The sequence below is a fragment of the Anoplophora glabripennis genome, unplaced genomic scaffold (assembly GCF_000390285.2).
Source record: "Anoplophora glabripennis isolate ALB-LARVAE unplaced genomic scaffold, Agla_2.0 scaffold288, whole genome shotgun sequence".
Taxonomy (NCBI): Eukaryota; Metazoa; Arthropoda; class Insecta; order Coleoptera; family Cerambycidae; genus Anoplophora; species Anoplophora glabripennis.
In genome coordinates, this window is record NW_019416427.1 from 168,170 (window position 1) to 187,738 (window position 19,569).

The 19,569-nt window shown below is 33.1% G+C and overlaps 1 protein-coding gene across 1 annotated transcript in view; it reads right to left on the reverse strand.

Moving 5' to 3' along the window:
• Nucleotides 1–2,830: 2,830 nt before the first annotated feature.
• LOC108906161 (synaptotagmin-15-like) overlaps nt 2,831–19,569 on the reverse strand; it is a 214,710-nt gene continuing 197,971 nt past the window's right edge. Inside the window, exons 8-9 of the mRNA XM_018709358.1 lie at nt 15,609–15,819; nt 2,831–3,090 (exon numbers count right to left, since the gene is read on the reverse strand). Coding sequence (XP_018564874.1) covers nt 2,963–3,090; nt 15,609–15,819 — 339 coding nt within the window. The 3' untranslated portion in view covers nt 2,831–2,962. The remainder of the gene's footprint in view (nt 3,091–15,608; nt 15,820–19,569) is intronic.

Below are 19,569 nucleotides of genomic sequence, written 5' to 3' on the forward strand. Positions count from 1 at the left end.
ACAACGCGTATTGCCGCTTACTAGCACAATATAAATTACTACTGCTTATTTACTTGATTGTCGCCACAAATTTTCCGGTGACTAATTATAACAGATTTCATAATAGTTTTAAATTATGTGTTTTTCATCACGTTCAAATAAGCAACTTATCTAAATATATTTTAATATTCCACATTAATACAATGGTGTCTTGTGTTGTAGTAACTGTATATATTCCGTAACATATGTAATTACGTAAAATTCCAGTCATCAATCAATATTTCTGGCGTACTTAATGAAACGATTGACTATAATTAAGTAGCATTAATAACTATCTATGCATAACTAGAACCAAAGTGCCTTACCCTTACCGTCGATATCATAGTTCAAGGTTTTATTTATTGTTTTTTTTTATGAAGTACCTAATAAACTATTTTTAATACATATCCATAAAATACACCTCATAGTTAGTTAATATACAAAAAATGAGATTTTTTTTTCAGCAACTTCTCCCTAAAAATAATCAATGAAAACGGAGCGCGGAAAACGCATGGAAGGTATGTTTTGACGTCATACCACTCGTTAAAGGCTAGCCCACATACTTGTATGAGTGCCACATGTGATATCTCTAGCTAAGGAAGCAAGAAAAAAACGAACAAAAAATGACTGAAAGGGATACGTGAATATGTGAACTGGAAAAAACGAATAAGTACAATAACATTCAAAACTTTTTTCCACATAAAAAAATTATTGGATAGTTGAATAATTTCCGGGCTGGTTGCCGCGTCGTCGATTTACAACTATAGACGTTTCGAGAGACACATCGCTCTCTGGAGATCTACTAATCTTGTCACTATTTATATATGATGTGGTCACTGATCCGTGACGTTCTGGTGGGTGACCTCGTACGCGTTGTTGACGTACCAGTGGGTTGCTTTCACGGATGACTTTCTTCTATATACCCACGCCACCGTCCCTGATGAAATTGTTCGGATTTTTGTAAATTTCTAACGCTTGTCTGTATAGTCGGGGCCAAAATTTTCTCTCTCTCACCATGTTGGCTTCACTCAAATCCAAATGTTATTTTTGAGGTGACTTTTGTGTTCCTTTAACCTCGTGTTAATGTGCCTTCCTGTTTGTCCTATGCAGACCTTTCCATAAGGGCAAGGAATACTGTACATTCCGGGGCCCTGGAGCTGATCGTTGTTGCAGGTCTTTGGAAACGCTGCCGTCACCTGCTTTACAGTGCAGAATACTGTGTTGATATTCCTCTTCTTCAAAAGACGCCCGATTTTATCTGTACAACCTGATCTGATCTGTGCGTGACATAGTGATCGGTATTTTTTATTTGTTTGCATTTTTCAGTGTGAGAATTTTAGTTTATTAAAAATAACCCATGATCCTTTTGGCGTAAAAGTTTTTTATATGAATTTTTAACTGTATTTCACAGGTAGCAACGACGAATAAACAAAAAATAAACTGAAACCAAACAACAAATAAAGAATTTGGGACAATAGCTCAAAACATATTCACGAGTATAGAGGATGTTCAGATGTTTCGTGTGAAAGCAAGCTTCCTTTTGAAATATATTTTTATTGATTCTGAAAGGTAAAATTTTAAACTTAAAACATTGGCGTACCTTATTCTCAGCAGTTTCGGTGTTATTTGATGTTTCATGACAAAAATGAGAAGTGGCAATTATATCTTTACTAATAGAGACTTTATATTCACTTTTAAGTATACAAGTGAATATAAAAAGTGAAAAAAAAAATGCAGAAAAGAAATAAAAATAACCGTGGACAAAAAATATATATATACATTTTGTTATTAAAAAACAAAATGCAGGATGATTCTTATAAATATATATTTTGACTGCAGATATAATACTACGATGAAAATGAGTCCAGTGACAGTCGTTATTGATAATTACAAATATTTACGGAGATTTTAATATAGATAGAAAACTTTCACGCATGCACACCAGTATGCGTCAAGAAAATTATTTGGAGTAGGATCTCATCTTCTAGTATCATGCCACATATTAAATCTAAATCTATTGTACTATAGATGATTCTAGCTTAAAAACACTATCAGTTTCTAAGAGCTAATTAGAATTAATTCTAAATCTATTAAATGAAAAAATAAATTTAACAAAGAAACTCTTCCCATCAATATTTACATAGCTTGCATTCATAAATAATTTAGAAGAGGAAAATGACAGTTTGAAACACAAAAAACAACACCCTATTGGTTTGCACGAAAGAAGCGTTGTCCTCTAACTGAAGCACATTAAAATAATGAAATACGTAATTTGACGTGCAAACTGAAATAAAACTTATCTCACTAATTAATAGAAATGATTTTCAAAACACTGACTTGTTTCCCGCAAACGGCAACGTCCCTCTTGAAAACAGTATTAACATTGAGTTTATAATAGAAAAATATTGCCAAGTAGAAATGGCATGGGGAGGAGTATTTCATAAGATTTTTATAGAGATATTCCAAAACCTTTCCTCCAAAAAATACCAAATTTAACATTCTGGTTAATATTTCATACAAAAAATACAAAAAATTAAAATTTAAGAGGTCTGTATAATACTGGCAACACTGCATAGTTGATCTCCTGTTCACAATATTATATTATTCCATTAAAGATTCATATAGAATAATGATTCTATAAATAAATTTAACTTTTCATTTAATATTAACTCTGCAGTAAACTAGGTATACCACTAGTAAGTCCATACATATTTAAGACATACCTGTATTTTGTGATCAATTTACAATCAATGTTTTGTTTTTCCTTAATATTTGCTGAAAATATATTTTTCCATCATTTTGTCTAATACAATTTAGTTATTAATAGTTACCAACAAGACATAGACATATTAAACATTAAGTAATCGACAACCATTATCGACATATGTCGAGAATCATTAATAAATATTTTAAGTATTACTTTAACTTGTTACATAAAATATCTCTATTCTGAAAGTACATGCCACTGCTGATTCTGTTCCATGGGGTTGGCTATGGCTGTGTTCCATTGGATGAGGGCCTTTCCTCTTGCAAACATATACGATCCCAAGACACACTTCCCAATTAACTTGTCTGAAAATATAAATATCATATACAAGGTGTTTCAGAGATAAGTGTTAAGTAAGAACGGTTATAGGAGATGCACTAACGGACAATTTTCAATAGCAATCTATTACCTAAAGCAGGGGTCCTTAAACTTTTAACGTTAATTTAAATTATGTATTATATTTACGCTTTTGAGGAAGATACTGTCCATACGATATTTGTTGAGACAGAATTCCAAGAAGACCCCTGCATCAATTTCCATGGAATTAAACGCATTCGACATCCGAGGTAGGCAGAAATTTTCAAGGCACAATTCTGCCGCGGTAAATTGTTACAGTAGTTTCGATAACAGAACTTTATTGGCTTATTCCTTTCTTGGTATCCTAACAAATATCGTACGGATTATAATTATAAACACTCTGACATGGTTTACTAAATCAAATATAAATTAATTTTAGAGAAGAAACTCATTAAGGGTTCCTTCAAAGCATTAACCTAATAAATGTCTTCTTTAGATTAGCTTAGGAATTCTATGTTGATATGTTGTTAAAAAAAAAAACGATTTCTAATGTTAGGGACACACAGAGCGCTATCTTTTATCTATTTTCTCCGCGTTAGAAACGACAAGTAGTACGACCACAGCTATGAAAGCTTGCCATTGTAAAGAACCACAGTGTTATGCTATAAACTTTACATTGCAAACCAGTATTACAACCATAGGGTTGGTATGTTAGCTGTGTTTAATATGTTTATAGATATTAAAAATAGCCATCATTATTTCGAATGAACTTGTCCATATAGAATGTGTATGAAACTATGCTACGAGTATATTTGCGGATTGTTTCCCGGATCAGTTTTTAAGACTTCGCCATTACTGATGACGAGCTTTGTCTATATACAATAAATAAACTGTTTTGGGGTGAATTTAAAAAGATGCAGAGAGAAAAGGAATGAATGGAGGTAGTGGGATATTTATAAAGAAATAAGGAAACAATCACACAATTACAAACAAACATTTAAACGAAAGGTATATTGTCTAATATTAAGGACTTTTACACAATATTAGTTAAAGCGTACTTCTGTTGGTAGCGGTATTTAGGCATCATAAAGATAAAAACCTACGTATTATAAGCATATATATATATATATATATATTTTTAATAATTATGTTTACGAAGCGAACATAGTTAATATTATGTTATCAAGGAGCCAGGTCTGGCGAGTAAGGAGGGTGAGGGAGGATAGTAATCTGATTTTTGGCACAAAACTGACTCCACAACTCTGACCTCTCTTTGCGGATTTTTTCACGTAACTATTGTAAAACGCCTTGATAGTCATGGGTTTTCCAATAGGGATGTCCGGATTTCAATGTATTATTATGGCAACACTGCGTATTATTATTTGACATGTTACTTGTCAAAACATATTCAGTACCTACATATTTTCATTTCATCATGGAAAAGTATACGCTCGAACAACGGTTGGAAATTATTCAATTTTATGATCAAAATCAGTGTTGTGTTTACGTGAACTTCGGAAAAAAATATGGACTAAACATAATTAACGTCTTGTTTTGAAACAACATCTTTGCACGATGTTGCTTTACCAGTACCTACGTGCAAAAACTGCAAGATCACAAGAAAATATTGAGGCAGTACAGCGAAGTGTAAGAGAGGATAGTGGCATGCCCATTTCACGTCGCTCGCAAGCATTAAACATTTCTCGAACTACTATCTGTAGAATTTTACATAAAGATTTGGGTTTACATGCATATAAAATTCAATTAACACAGGAATTAAAGCCTGCTGATGATGCATTACGTCTTGGATTCGCTGCTTGGGCATTAGAAAAGTTAACAAAATATCCTTTCTTTTATCGAAAAATCATCTTTACTGATGAAGAACATTTCTGTTTGAATGGTTTTGTGAATAAACAAAATTGCAGAATATGGAGCAATGAAAATCCTCATGCCGTTGTTGAAAAACCTTGAAAAAGTGACTGTGTGGTGCGATATTTATGCTGATGGCGTTATTGGGCCTTCCTTCTTCCAGAATGAATAAGGACAGCATATTACAGTGAATGGTGAACGTTATCGGGCTATGTTAACGGATTCTGTGTTTCCTAAACTTGAAGAAAACGATTTAGGTGATTATTTTTTCCAGCAGGATGGTGCCACGTGCCATACTGCCACTGAAACATTGAATTTATTGAAAAATCAATTTGGTGAAGAAATAATCTCCAGAAATGGCCCTATCAATTGTCCACCTAGATCGTGCGATTTAACTGACTCTTTTTGTGGGGTTTTGTTAAGTCACAAGTGTACAGCGATAAACCAGCAACAATTGGACACTTAATAGCCAATATTGAAAGAGTAATTGGTGAAATAGAGGCCAATTTATGCGAAAAAGTAATGATAAATTGGACCAAAAGATTACGATACGTCCAGCGCAGCCGTGGAGGTCATATGAATGACATTTTTCATACGTAATGGCAACATGTTACCTTTCAAATAAAAAAGAAATTTTAAATTTATCTTTTCAATTGTGTGTTTCCGGACATCCTTAATGGAAAAACCATTATATACGGTTTTCTTGCCGCCAGAATTCAAAATGCACAATTCCATTAAAGTCGAAAAAACAGTGGACATCACTTTGACATTGGATCATGACTGACGTGGGATTCTTTGCCAATTCATTGTGATGATTAAGCTTTTCTTTTGCCGTAAACACAGCTTTCGTCTACCGCTATAACTTTTGGATGAATGTTACATCGTCATTGGGTTGTTCAAGGAACTGCTAACTAACGTCCACATAATTTTCTTTCTGATGTTCCGTCATCAAACGAGGAACCAATTTTGCTGCAACTCGATGCTCAAAATTTCATGGCATGACCCAATTGAGATACTAATCGCTTCTACGATTTACACACACCAGATCTTTGACTTTCTGAACATGGGAGTCATCAGTTGAAGTCGAAAGCCTTCCTGGGCCTAGATTCTTGAGCTCTCGCATGGTGAAGGTCAGTCGAATGATGACGTCATTCAAATGAAATCTTCCAAATGCGTGTTCTTGATTCTATTCGATTTGAATATGTTGTATTCGCATGCGAATAAATTCGAATAATATATATCGAGCGGTATCTACCGATAGAATAAGCAAAAAAACATCCGAATGCTCATTGTAATCTCACTTTTATGGTTGTGTTTTGTGTTGTTTGTTCAGCATTTGCTGCTGTTTGGTATGACACAATTCGAGAAACGATCCATATGAATTGTATCAGCCTTAGAAGACTTCTCATGGGGTTACTTAGACATCTATTTGATTTATAAACGCCCATCAGTGTTATTTTAATGAATAAAAAATACTGGACAAACGTAAAATATATAGTTAACATTTTGGCACTTATTTCTCTATTATTTAACATTTAATTTTACAATTAAATTTATTTATTATTGAGACTATAGAAACCGAGATAAAGATAGCACACTACTCTACGTAACTCTGCGATGTTTATAAAATATGTGTCATAGCTACTATAGTAAACATCGTACGTATCATACACGCATTTAGTGTCGCAATACAGTAAGGCACGACTATGTCTATTTAAAACAATGATATTATTACTTAGTATACGCACCAAACATAATAGCCTGTTAGCTATTTCTACGGTTTCCAAACTTTCGACACTCTTCTTGAACTAAGGTTTTCTCATGGCGTCCTATGTCAAAGAATGACTAATCATGAGTAGAAATAAATAAAACAAGTACAACACCATAAAAAAATAGTACCGGAGATATAATGAACAAGTATTATTGAACACATTCATTTACTTATTCATTAACATAAAATTAATGTGATGGTTGAGCCTGTAGATCTCTGTACATTTTCTCAAATTACGAAATCAAACTGGTCAACATGGCCACTCTCATTTCTTTTCCGACATTGATATTTGCTCGACACTTGCTCTTTATCATAGCTACCGCCGAAAACCCCACCAAGTCGAACTTTATCGCTTAAAAAATCAATTTCATGCTGGCAATTTTCGCTTTCAAGCTATTGCTATAAAAAATCTCAATAAGATCCTCTTCTTCTGCAGAAATAAATTTAGAGGGAGATTGGATCTTAAATCCAAACAAACTTATCAATATTTTCATTTTGAAAATATTTCTTGAATCAGATGATTTTATAAATCGGCTTCAAAAGGCTTTTATAAAATTTCGCATAGGTATACCATTTATGTACCGTTTCCTTGTAAGCATCCTTATAACTTCATCCAGCTGTAACCTAAATTTATTTCCCTTGATTTTTGCATTTAATTGATCAGTGAGGTCCTCCACCATATGTTTTATTCTGTGGCTGATTGTGCTAATGACAAAAGCACCTTTGAAAGCAGTTTCCCAGCATACTTACTAACCACAATCTTCACCATATCTACAGCAGCCAGTAGGATGGTATGGGACCTTTTAAATTTCACTGTTTACGTATTGTAAGTTGATAACAAAGCATTGTTTGATATTGGTGCATTGTTGAAAAACTTTCTGCTCTTTCTGTTCTTTCTACTTCCTGAAAAAGAAACGAAGAGGTTTGCCACCCATCATTCTAAGTGGTTCTCTGTTTATTTGTTAACATGCCGTCTGGTATCAGCATTTTCATATACGGTGATCTCTCTTCTTGATTGAACAATAATCGAAAAGTCGCGAAATAAAAAATTGTAAACTTTTTACTCAACAAAAATAAATCAGCGTTGTTATTTCGGTAGATTCACAATTATTTTACTAAATTAAGTTACACCAAAAGATCAAATTGTCTTCAGTTATTGTCAACGTAAAATTTTATACAGTGTTGGAACTTTTTTTTTCACTCTTTTTGCTACTATAGGATCATCGGATTTTGCGATTATTCTGGCGGCATTTTCTATTGTAGTTCTTTAACCATATTAATAGAAATAGAATACCTATCTGTTCTAAAAGACCCCATTAATAAAAGTCCCACGGAGTCAAATCTGGCAATCGAGCGAGCCATACAACTGAAAAATTTCGACCAATCCACCGTTTAAGAAAATGCTGATTTAATTAGTCTGGAATAATTCCGGCATTATGGCGAGAAGCATGATGAAAATGCCACAAGTTTCAACAAATTTTTAGGGGAACGTCATCTAATAAATCATTTAGCATGTTACTTACAAGGCATTAATACCTACGAGCATCTAACCAACCTGGTATAACGTAGGGTACAATTAGGTATTCGTTTATTATTCCATCCTAAAATTTACTGTAACTATTCCCAATACTCAAAAATGCTGTCGGTGATGGTAATCCTGAGACTGTAATAGTTATTTGTTTAACTAGGCAGTAAAGTACAAGATTTAATGCCGCGACTGGACAAGTTTACTGCCAAGATAAATACATAAATTTTTCGTCGATCAATTTTAATTTTATCATAATAGCAGACAAGACTATTTATTTTATATTATTAAAATTGTATGATACTTCTTTCATTAATAACAATAATTTCATCAGGTCGTTTGTGGTTGCTATGAAACGAGCGTTATTAAGTAAATAACTTAGGTACACAGCATAGTAGTTATAAGGTCTATGGTACACAGTAATCGCCATATTGTCCCTATTTAAATTTATAAAAATAACTATTTATTATTTGAGATGGAAGAATTCACATTGACTCGCCAGAAATTATCGAACCACAAAGCAACCAGAGTGTAATTTATTACCAGAAAAATCGAAGAAGATATATCAGCAAACATATGAAAAATTTATTGATTACCAGGCTGAGAATAACTTTATGTGTTTTTCCGAAAATGTTCTCTTGGTAGGTACAGTAGTTATTCTGAATTAGGCAAAAATAAGAAATATTCATTATGGATATACGCGATGCTCAGAGATATTTTCAATGTCTACAACAACATCAATATTGGAAAGAAATGATTCTAATGCCTAGACAGTAAATGTGACACATTAGTGCCTGACAGCTATTACTAAAACTACACCTTTCATGTCGATCGGCGAAAAAAATATTTTCATAACTGCACTTTATAATATATTGTGGTGTAATGTCAGTTTATGAGTGCTAGTTCTAAGATTATTTGCAGCATTTCATTTTCAATATTATAACATTGCAAAAATGCATTTTCAATAACCGCAGTACGATCAGCCCGTTGTCAACCGCAATTACGAAATTCACCGTTACAAGATTCGTGATCCTGAAGTTCCTGAAGGACATGAATAAATGTGCGCCTGTTTGGTATGAAACGATCCATATCAACGTGTTCACTATTTGCATAAGCTGGCATGATGCACAATCACAACTGCTAATACCTCGTAGTGCTTCTTATTCTTGACATGAAATCTAGTAAAACTTTAAAATAGTAAATAATTTTAATCCTTAGATGTCCCTTTAATGTTATTTTAATGAGTAAAAATATTTACAGTTTCGAAAACAAATACTAGTCAAAAGTTATTGCTATATCATGTACAGGCTGGTCCATTTTCGATGGGAATTCAGGGTATTTCAGAAACTACTAAAGATATAATAAATCTGACACCACGTTCTCGAGCTCGATTTTCATGGCAAACTCGATTGTCAGATCGGAAATTTGCTATCTTCATTTGTTTCTAAGTTACAGGGCGTTTCTCGTTATTGTGACACTTTTTAACATGTCTGTATCTCAGCTGTTAAGTAAGTTAGAGTTAAAGTGAAAACTGCTCAAAACTAATTCTTTGGCGTAGAATTGAATGCCGGTATTAGATTTTTAGTATATCTTAAGATTTCGGAGTTATGACCCAAAGTTATATTTTTTTAAATGGAAATCGTAGCTGACCATGGCCTAAAAAAATAGAAATTTTTTCCGCTTTTCAGCAATATATCATATGCTATAGTTATTTTTACAAACACGGGAGATACGGGGTGTTTTATATATAAATTATATTTTTTTTTTCCTTTTTAATATGACCGGCTATGAAAATACAGATAAAACTATAATTCTTACTTTTACAAAAGTCATATCTGTTGTAAAAATATAACATTTATTTTAAATGCACAAAATATACTCGTGTGATAATATAATACTAACGAAATTTTAGGAGAGAAGTGGATAGGAACAAACGGACTGATCAGATGGCCAGCTAGGTTACCTGGCTTGAGTCCGTTGGACTTTTTCCTTTGGGGTTTTCTAAAAGACATATTTAAAATTCCTTTTAATAATATTTCAAATACCTATACATTTAATGAATGCTACCCGAAGCGTTGCCAGATGCGTGAAATGTGTGACAGTTGAGGGACGGCAATTTGAACATTTAGCTGTCATTTTTAAAAGTTTTTATTCATGTAGGTACTTACTATTGTTTAATTTACGTTTAATATTGTAACTTCAGTTGACGTGGAATAAAAATTTGAAAACTCTGTCTTTTCTTATCTGTAATATATATTTTAAATAAACGTCATATTTTTACAACAGATATGAGTTTTGTAAAAGTAAGAATTATAGTTTTGTATGTATTTTCATAGCCAGCCATATTAAAATGTAAAAAAGGATCGAATTTATATATGAAACACCCCGTATCTTCTCTGTTTGGAAAAATAACTATAGCATGTGGTATATTGCTGAAAAGCAAAAAAAAATCTCCATTTTTTAGGTCATAACCAGCTACGATTTTCATTAAAAAAATTATAACTTTGGGTCATAACTCCGGAATCTTAAGACCTACTAAAAGTCTAATACCGGCATTCAATTCTACGCCAAAAAATTAGTCTTGAGCAGTTTTCACTTTAACTCTAACTTATTTAACAGCTGAGATACAGACATGTCCAAAAGGGTCACAATAACGAGAAACGCCCTGTAACTCAGAAACAAATGAAGATAGCAAATTTCTGATTTGACAGTCGAGTTTGCCATGAAAATCGAGCTCGAGAACGTGGTGTCAGATTTATCATATCTTTAGTAGTTTCTGAGATACCCTGAAATCCCATCGAAAATGGACCAGCCTGTACAGTCAAAAATCTAATTTGCATCGACATATTGCATACGTAGCGTATGCATTCTATATGGCCACGTCTATTTCTTTTTGGCTAATTTTAATATATAGGCGAACATAGTTAGCATACCACTCTGTAGATCTAACATTACTCATGTTGTGTTACTGATTGCAGAAATCCTGTTGCAAAGGTCTTATGTAGCAAATCGTGCTTATCTACATCCACCATTTTCCTATACCCACATATCTGGATTGTAATTTATTTTCATTTTAAAATTTCTGTTGTATTTGATTCGTCGTATCAAGTTATAAGAAACTAATTAATGTTGACCTTAGAAATGCAACACATTTTTTGTTACTTAAGTCAAGTTCATTACGTATAAAATGAACGTCAAGTAAAAGTTATTAAATATTTTATTTAAATTAATGTTATTGCTTACGTCTATTACGTCAATGTCGAGGTTACATGAAATTAATTTTTGGATAAACACTGAATGTTGTTACTACAATACGTTTTCTTTAATAATTCTCTGAAAAAAGAAATCAAGGAATATCTAGTAAGATCATGAGGGTCAAGTTCAAGAGGACAGATTATTTTCTTCAACTCCCTACATTTAGAAAACGATACATCCTTCATTTTCCAACATATGTTTTGAAACACCCTGTATAGTTAATAAATAGATTTTTTTTTTGGTAGTGGGAATAATTATATTTTGGAAATTGCTAATGGACGACGTAAAAATTCAATAAATTTGTCATTATAATAATTTCTTTCCTTAATTTGAATACAAAAACTGGGACCTGAATAAATTAATTCTTATTATAAACAAGTATTTCCAATTAGACTATTGGTAATTATTGCAATTTAACGCGATTTAATTGATTTTAATGTAGGATTCAGAATTGTTTTAATTATGGTGCAATTGTAATGACATCGAAATATTCCCATAGTATGGATATACATATCGATGCGTGTATATTTTATACCGTTTTTCATATTAAAAATTATTGTGTAACAGAGAAAGTACAAAATTACTGTCCCACAATTTTACATCATAGTAAATATAGAAGTAGTTAAAATTATTATATAATTAAAACTAATCGCTTCCTAAAACCATTACAGCTAATGAACATATAGACAGACAAAACCATTAACAGACATGCACAGTAACTATTTAAAGCATAAGGAGTTTTTTTAACTTGAATTTTAATTTTTCCGATTTAATAGTGAGATACTAGATCAATATTTATACAAATTACGATAGTTTTGTATATACAATTATTTTTATCAACGTTAGCCTTTGAAATTAAGACAAATTTGCATACAGTAAGGATATTACAGAAACAATTACGTTACGATATAACATGGGTTTTGACTATCGGATATTTTATGACGAATTGTATTAATGGCAGAGCGGAATAACCTACTGTAGGCGATTACTTAATGGCAAAAGTATTGAAATATACCTAATGGGTGATTTTTTAATTTTCACTAAAACTTGTTTTAGCTATAGCTTTCGAACCATTTGTTGGATTTAATTTAATTTTTATACACTATGTACTACTAACAAAGGCCAACAGAAGCTTAAAGTCAGGATCCTAAAATTCTAGAACCGTACTGGGAAAATCCCTATTCTTCTGGAGCCTTTCCGAAAAACCCATCGTGTATATTTTTTTCTACGGTTTCGTATAGCACGCTGAAAATAGCTCCACAAATAAAAATTAGGAGGTCCGAAAGACAAGACCATGGTATCCATATGTTTTTGGGATCGCTGAATCCGAATCCGGTGTCCGTTTAACCCTATTAGTTCTGGGTTAAGGTCAGTTTAAGGTCAAATGTAGAGAATCAGTTGCTAACAAAGTAAACCAATATATATATACGTTTTTGAGGTCACTGAATCCGAATCCGTTTGACAAGATCAGTCTACTAAATACTCAAGTTCTAAACTCAAAACACTCAAGTTAAGATTTATATGGTTATTAGAATTTGCGTAACAAAGAAGTTTAAAGAAGAAATTTTACTTACATTTTAAGGAGAATTTTAACTCTGATCTCGTAACTCTCGAGTTAATTATTTTGACATGACAAAATTCAAGTATCATAAGCCCAATTAAGTAAGCGTTAAACCAATGTGTCCGCTAGTGCTACGTGTACATTTTTTTACACAGTGAGTTCGAGTCGATTGAGATTCTTGAGAACAGTTTTTCAAGATAAGAGATGTTTTGCCTTGATGAATCTCATGAAATCAAACGTTTTACGTTTTTCGATTTCAATGGTAAATCTCGATTTAACAACCAGCAGTTGGCTAACATGTTTATATCCCATCTGCCTTGACTGTCTTTGGTTAGAACTTTTACCCATTGTTTTTTGAGTCTCAAGTTGATGTGGAGAGGTGGAAAAAAGATTTTTGACGGACCAACAAGTGGCTTATGTATTACATTCTTAAACTCAGCATAAAAAGTATCTCTAGGAAGACAAATACTTTACACGTTAGGGTTTTTTTCGATCACGACGATCCCATTCACTTAAAAAGGAAGAAGTTTTTGTGAATGGCCCAGTATTATTGCAATGATTTTAAAATCGCCACTTTGCCATTTTTATTCGTATTTGTTCCCATCTACCGCGTATTATAGTACTCTTCTTTCAATATCACCTAATGTGTTACAGCTACAGAAATTACTGTTGGACTTTTATAAATTGTATCTTATCCTGAACCACAAATACTATTTATCAATAGTCACCCTACTTGTCTGTACGGTCTCTGAATTTTGGAATTCTATTATTGGCCGTTAGTGGTGAATACCATAAATACATTAATTTACACAAATGGCTCAAACCCCAAATATTGAAAATTGAAAAATCACTATATATTCATAAATTTTGATCCAGGACTTGTCTAAATGGTTATGTCATACTGATCTAGATTGCCCGATCAGTAGTTACATAGTCTGCGGAGACTAGTGTTTCAAATAAATATTAAATATATAATTATTATTAGTTTAAAGGTACTAAAAATTTTGGCATATTTTTGAAGATGTTATATGTTGCTATTTAAATTTTTCGCTTCAGTCGAAATATGCTTGTTTAAAACATGGCATAATTGTTTTAAGAAAAATGTCTCAAGTTTTTTTTCTGTTGTCTATGATTTTATGCTAATTTGACAACACTAGTTTCCAAGACATTGCTAAATTATGTCTTGCAAAAATAATATCACATTTGCTGGTCTTCTAACAAGAATGTTTTCGCAATGCGCATGATCCGTATTAAATTTTGATTGGGCTATTTTTTTGTTTTATTTGCTACAAATACATAATTTATTTGTATTCAGAATCTGTCTCTGTAGTTGCGGTTTTATTTTTACAATCTATCCGCAATTTTATTATGGTAACGAGTTCAAAGTGCCAAAGTGAGATTTTATTGAAGCACAGTATACTTGGAATGATATCAATTGGTTCGCTTGCAAAGTTATGCAATTAGGATGAAATTGATAATTATATTTCATAGTTTATAAACAATTTTGAGAGATTTTATCATAGTTGGCGTAGACCCAAAAAATCGGTTACCTAGTTAATTTTAGAGAAGAATGGTAGAAGTTTTAGAAATTTAGATCAGATGCTTCTAGTTCAAATTGGTTGATAAGAAAATGCAGATACAATAACAAACATTAAATATTAAAATAATAGCTATTTCAGATAACATTTTTTTGAAATAGAATGCTTCTTGAAGCAGGAACGAAGATATTTGATATCATTGTTTCGTATTCGTTTAATTAATTGTCTTTTTTATGTACTCTATAATAAAATGAGAGAAATTACAAATATATCGGTTTTTTCAAATCATATTGTACGTTTGTAAAAAATAAAGCAAAATGAAAATAATGTACCTACTGCTGGCTAAACCTAATAAAGCATAAAAGACACTGTTTATTCAAGGAATACCCCACATCTTAAAAATTATTAGAAGTATTTAAGACCTGTAGAAATTAATTCATTCTAATAAACCGTTCTAGTAAACTAAATTTTCTGTTATTTCAATCTTCAATAATTTTTGACATTATATACCTATTATTGGTTGAACAATTTTCGAGCTATTGCTAGTCGTCAGATTGGACGTCTTGCCGTTTCGAAAGAGATAGGTATCGCTTTTTTAGTCAGAAGAAGCTCTGAACTTGAAATCAAGTCTTCTAATGATATTACATATTTGCTTTGTGTCTGGTCTTTTATATCTTTAATCAACCTTGGTATACGATGTAGAAAGCAGCCTGGAAATTGTTCAACAATTCATTGATTACAAGCTACTGTCGTCATTGATTCTATTAGACTGATATACTATCAAAATTGTGGATAACAAAGAAAAAATATACTTACTATATACAAGTATTGCCTGTCATCATCCTTTTTTTTAGAATTACTTACTTATTTTGTTTACTACATTTTAACAGCAACAGTTACATAATTTTTAATTGTGGCTTTTAGTTGGAAGAGAATAACAATATGATTATATATGCGGCATTTTTAAAATGGAAGTTTTCCTTGAAACTACAAAACATAACACGTACCCCTACCATAACCTGATGTAGACTGGAACACGTGGAAGGCCAAGCTGGTGATGTCCACCTGGGCTGGCGCTAGTTTGAAGTTAAATCCTTCAGTGAAGGTTACGGTATTGTCTCTCGAAGGCTTCGCTATGCCTGTGCGTTTTTCTTTGACTGCCCTGTAGTGCTGGTTCAGAGTCAGTCTCACATAAGCCTCGTGCTTGTCACCCTGAAACTAAATAAAAAGTGTAAAGGGTGTGGATTAGCAAATTCTGATTCTAAGGAAATACTTTGCAAATACATAATAGTGGTAAAGGTTTTAAGGCTTTTACAACCCGTACTGATATTTAAAGTACGATGGTTTTTCCTGGTCGCCGCTAGTTACAAACTTACAATACTGTGCAAAACCGTACTTATCTTATCAACTTCGACGTCACCTGTTACATAGGTGTTGTATAACAATGAAAAAGTAATATTAACGGTCGATAGAAGGAAGCACAAAAAACGGGCACTTAGGTAGGAAATTCTGGAAGGAAGCCTAAATAGTCGAAAATAAGTAGTTGAAGTGAGAACAGTGTGCAGATAAGTAGCAAGACGATCGGCGGGCAGTGTGTCAAAGTAGTAAAAAGTTAATTGTTTAAAGTGTTATTAGTTAGCAGGTAATATTCTTTAAGTACTTTGTTGTAAATTGTTCTATGTGATCCTATGATTGTGATGGTTATAGATGTTTCATGATAATAATTCTTTGTATGTTTAGCTTCCATTTTCTTACGCTCAGGGGCCTATATTTCTCTAAGATAAAATTGTTACAATTATTATTAACGATTGCTCATTATTTATTACATGTTAAAATATGTATATTGTCGTGTCTGCCCAGATATTGCAAAACAACTTCTTTGTTTCACATTTAACTTGTTTTATCTTGATTACGTTATTCTTTGATTTCTTGTGCTCACTTTATGTCATGCGTATTTAAGAGCTTTGTTGAATTTACTAACCTTTTCACCCATGATTATTACTATTGTTATTATTGTTGTTGTTCTCCCGAAATCTCAACTTTAGCTGGATAGCCTCCCGTATTATGGGACTCCAGTACCTTCCCTATTATTATTATTATTATTATTATTATTGTTGTTGTTGTTGTTGTTGTTGTTGTTGTTGCTATTATTGTTACTAAAACCTCTTCAGTTTTACTTGGAAGTGTGTATGTCAGACTTGAGTGAGATGACATTTAGTGAGAAATTAAATAAGTCCAGTTTTGATTATCATTAGCAAAGGTTCTTAATGTATGCCTTTGGTTAGCGGTTGTTTTGTATTTATATTTGGGTGGTAAGAGCAACGATCGTGGGTTTCTCTGCCATGCTCTTTCCCCACAGGAGCTCTAGGTGAGCCTGGCACTCTCATTTTATGTTAAATGGTTGTTAATGTTTTTGTTGTTCTTTCTATTTGTCACATGTTTAATTTGAATTGTATGTAAATAAAGGTTAGGTGTATTTACTCTGCTTTTGTTTTATATAATTAAACCATACATCCCCTCTACAAAGTTAGTAGCCAGCGCCTTCCGGTCAATTAAAAATAGATACACACAACGTAGGTAGTCCTTATGACGATCACATATTTTTGGCCACAACTACGTTTACTTATTTTTTGTCGAACCTAGGGTTGTTATACTACAGAATGGTGCCGTGACCAGGATAGGCGCTGTACAGTGAAAGCTTTATGGGGATGTTTGGATGTTTATGTTATAGCATGATACTGCTGTATATTTTTTTTGTATATAGCATCAGCGGCAGCAGCAGTAGCAGTAGCAGGAGCAAAAGTAGGAGCGGCAACTGCACCAGCAGCAACAGCCACAGCAGTAGCTTAACAGCAGTCACAGCCAGTACCGCATTAGTAACAACTTCAGTACTCCTAACGAACCCAGAGGCAGAGTAGATATTTCCAGCGAGGGGCGACCGAGTCATCCAATTAAAGGACCTGTAGCAGAACTTAAGCCACCTCCTCCTATGGTCACCAGTGCTGAGGTAACGGATGCGTCTACTGACCGCCTCTTATTGTTCCTGTCGAGATTTGGTTTGGTCAAAGTCATGCCTAGAAGTGTGGAGTCTATGCAGAACGACGTTTGTCAAAGGAGCACGTTTCATTTGAAACGATATTGGTCGGAGATCTAGAACTCCTACGTGAAGATCATGTTCCCGATGCTACGAAGAACATTATTTACAAATTCTACCCGTTATATTCTGTACCTTATAAAGTACATACCAGACAAACCATTTCCAAATGTTTACACTTTCTGCGACATTAATTCAAATGAAAGGAAAGTCCGTTTTTGTGTGTTGAAAGATATTTCTGAGCCATGTTCGTCTCATCACTATCTTCCAAAGGGGCGTCTGTGCAAAACCGTACTTATCTTATCAACTTCGACGTCACCTGTTACATAGGTGTTGTATAACAATGAAAAAGTAATATTAACGGTCGATAGAAGGAAGCACAAAAAACAGGCACTTAGGTAGGAAATTCTGGAAGGAAGCCTAAATAGTTGAAGATAGGCAGTTGAAGTGAGAACAGTGTGCAGATAGGTAGCAAGACGATCGGCGGGCAGTGTGTCAAAGTAGTGAAAAGTTAATTGTTTAAAGTGTTATTAGTTAGCAGGTAATATTCTTTAAGTACTTTGTTGTTAATTGTTCTATATAATCTTATGATTGTGATGATTATAGATGTTTCATGATAATAATTCTTTGTAAGTTTAGCTTCCATTGCTTTATGCTCAAGGGCATATATTTTTCCAAGGTAAAATTGTTATAATTATACTTAAAGTTTGCCCATTATTTATTTCATGTTAAAAATATATGTATTGTCCTGATTGCCAGACATTACAATAACGACTTCTTTGTTTCACATCTAACTTGTTTTTGCCACGATTACGTTATACGTAAAATATAGATGTTTCATGATAATAATTCTGTATATGTTTAGCCTTCATTGTCTTACGCTCAGGGGCGTATATTTTTCTAATATAAAATTGTTACAATTATTATTATAGATTGCTCATTATTTATTACATGTTAAAATATGTATATTGTCGTGACCGCCCGGATATTGCAATAACGACTTCTTTATTTCACATTTAACTTGTTTTACCATGATTAAGTTGTTCTTTGATTTCTTGTGCTCACTTTATGTCATACGTCTATACGAGCCTTGTTGAGTTTACTAACATTTTCGCCCGTGCGGAACGAATCTGGATTAAGCTCGATTGCCTCCCGTATGGGACTCCAGTGTTATGAAGGATCTTCCGAAATCTCAACTATAGCTGGATTGCCTCCCGTATGGGACTCCAGTACCTTCCGGCTCTGCCGGCTAACTAACACCAAACCTCTTCAGTTTTACTTGGAAGTGTGTATGACTAATATGAGGTAACAGATGACATTTAGTGACACATTAAATGAGACAGGTCTTATTTATCATTAGCAAAGGTTCTTAATTTATGCCTTTGGTTAGCGGTTGTTTTGTATTTATATTTGGGTGGTAAGAGCAACGATCGTGGGTTTCTCTGCCATGCTCTTTCCCCGCAGGAGCTCTAGGTGAGCCTGGCACTCTCATTTTATGTTAAATGGTTGTTAATGTTTTTGTTGTTCTTTCTATTTGTCACATGTTTAATTTGAATTGTATGTAAATAAAGGTTAGGTGTATTTACTCTGCTTTTGTTTTATATAATTAAACCGTACATCCCCTCTACAAAGTTAGTAGCCAGCGCTTATTGGTCAATAAAAAAATAAATACACACAACGTAGGTATTTCTTATGATGATCACATATTTTTGGCCACAACTACGTTTACTTATTTTTTGTCGAACCTACGGTTGTTATACTAGAATACACTTCTTGGGCTAAGGTTTGTGGTGGCGGACCCGTTATCAGAACTCGCTCTGATGTTCGTTTCGGTTCGGTACTTTCACGATTGAGGCGAAGTTTTTCCAGATTGC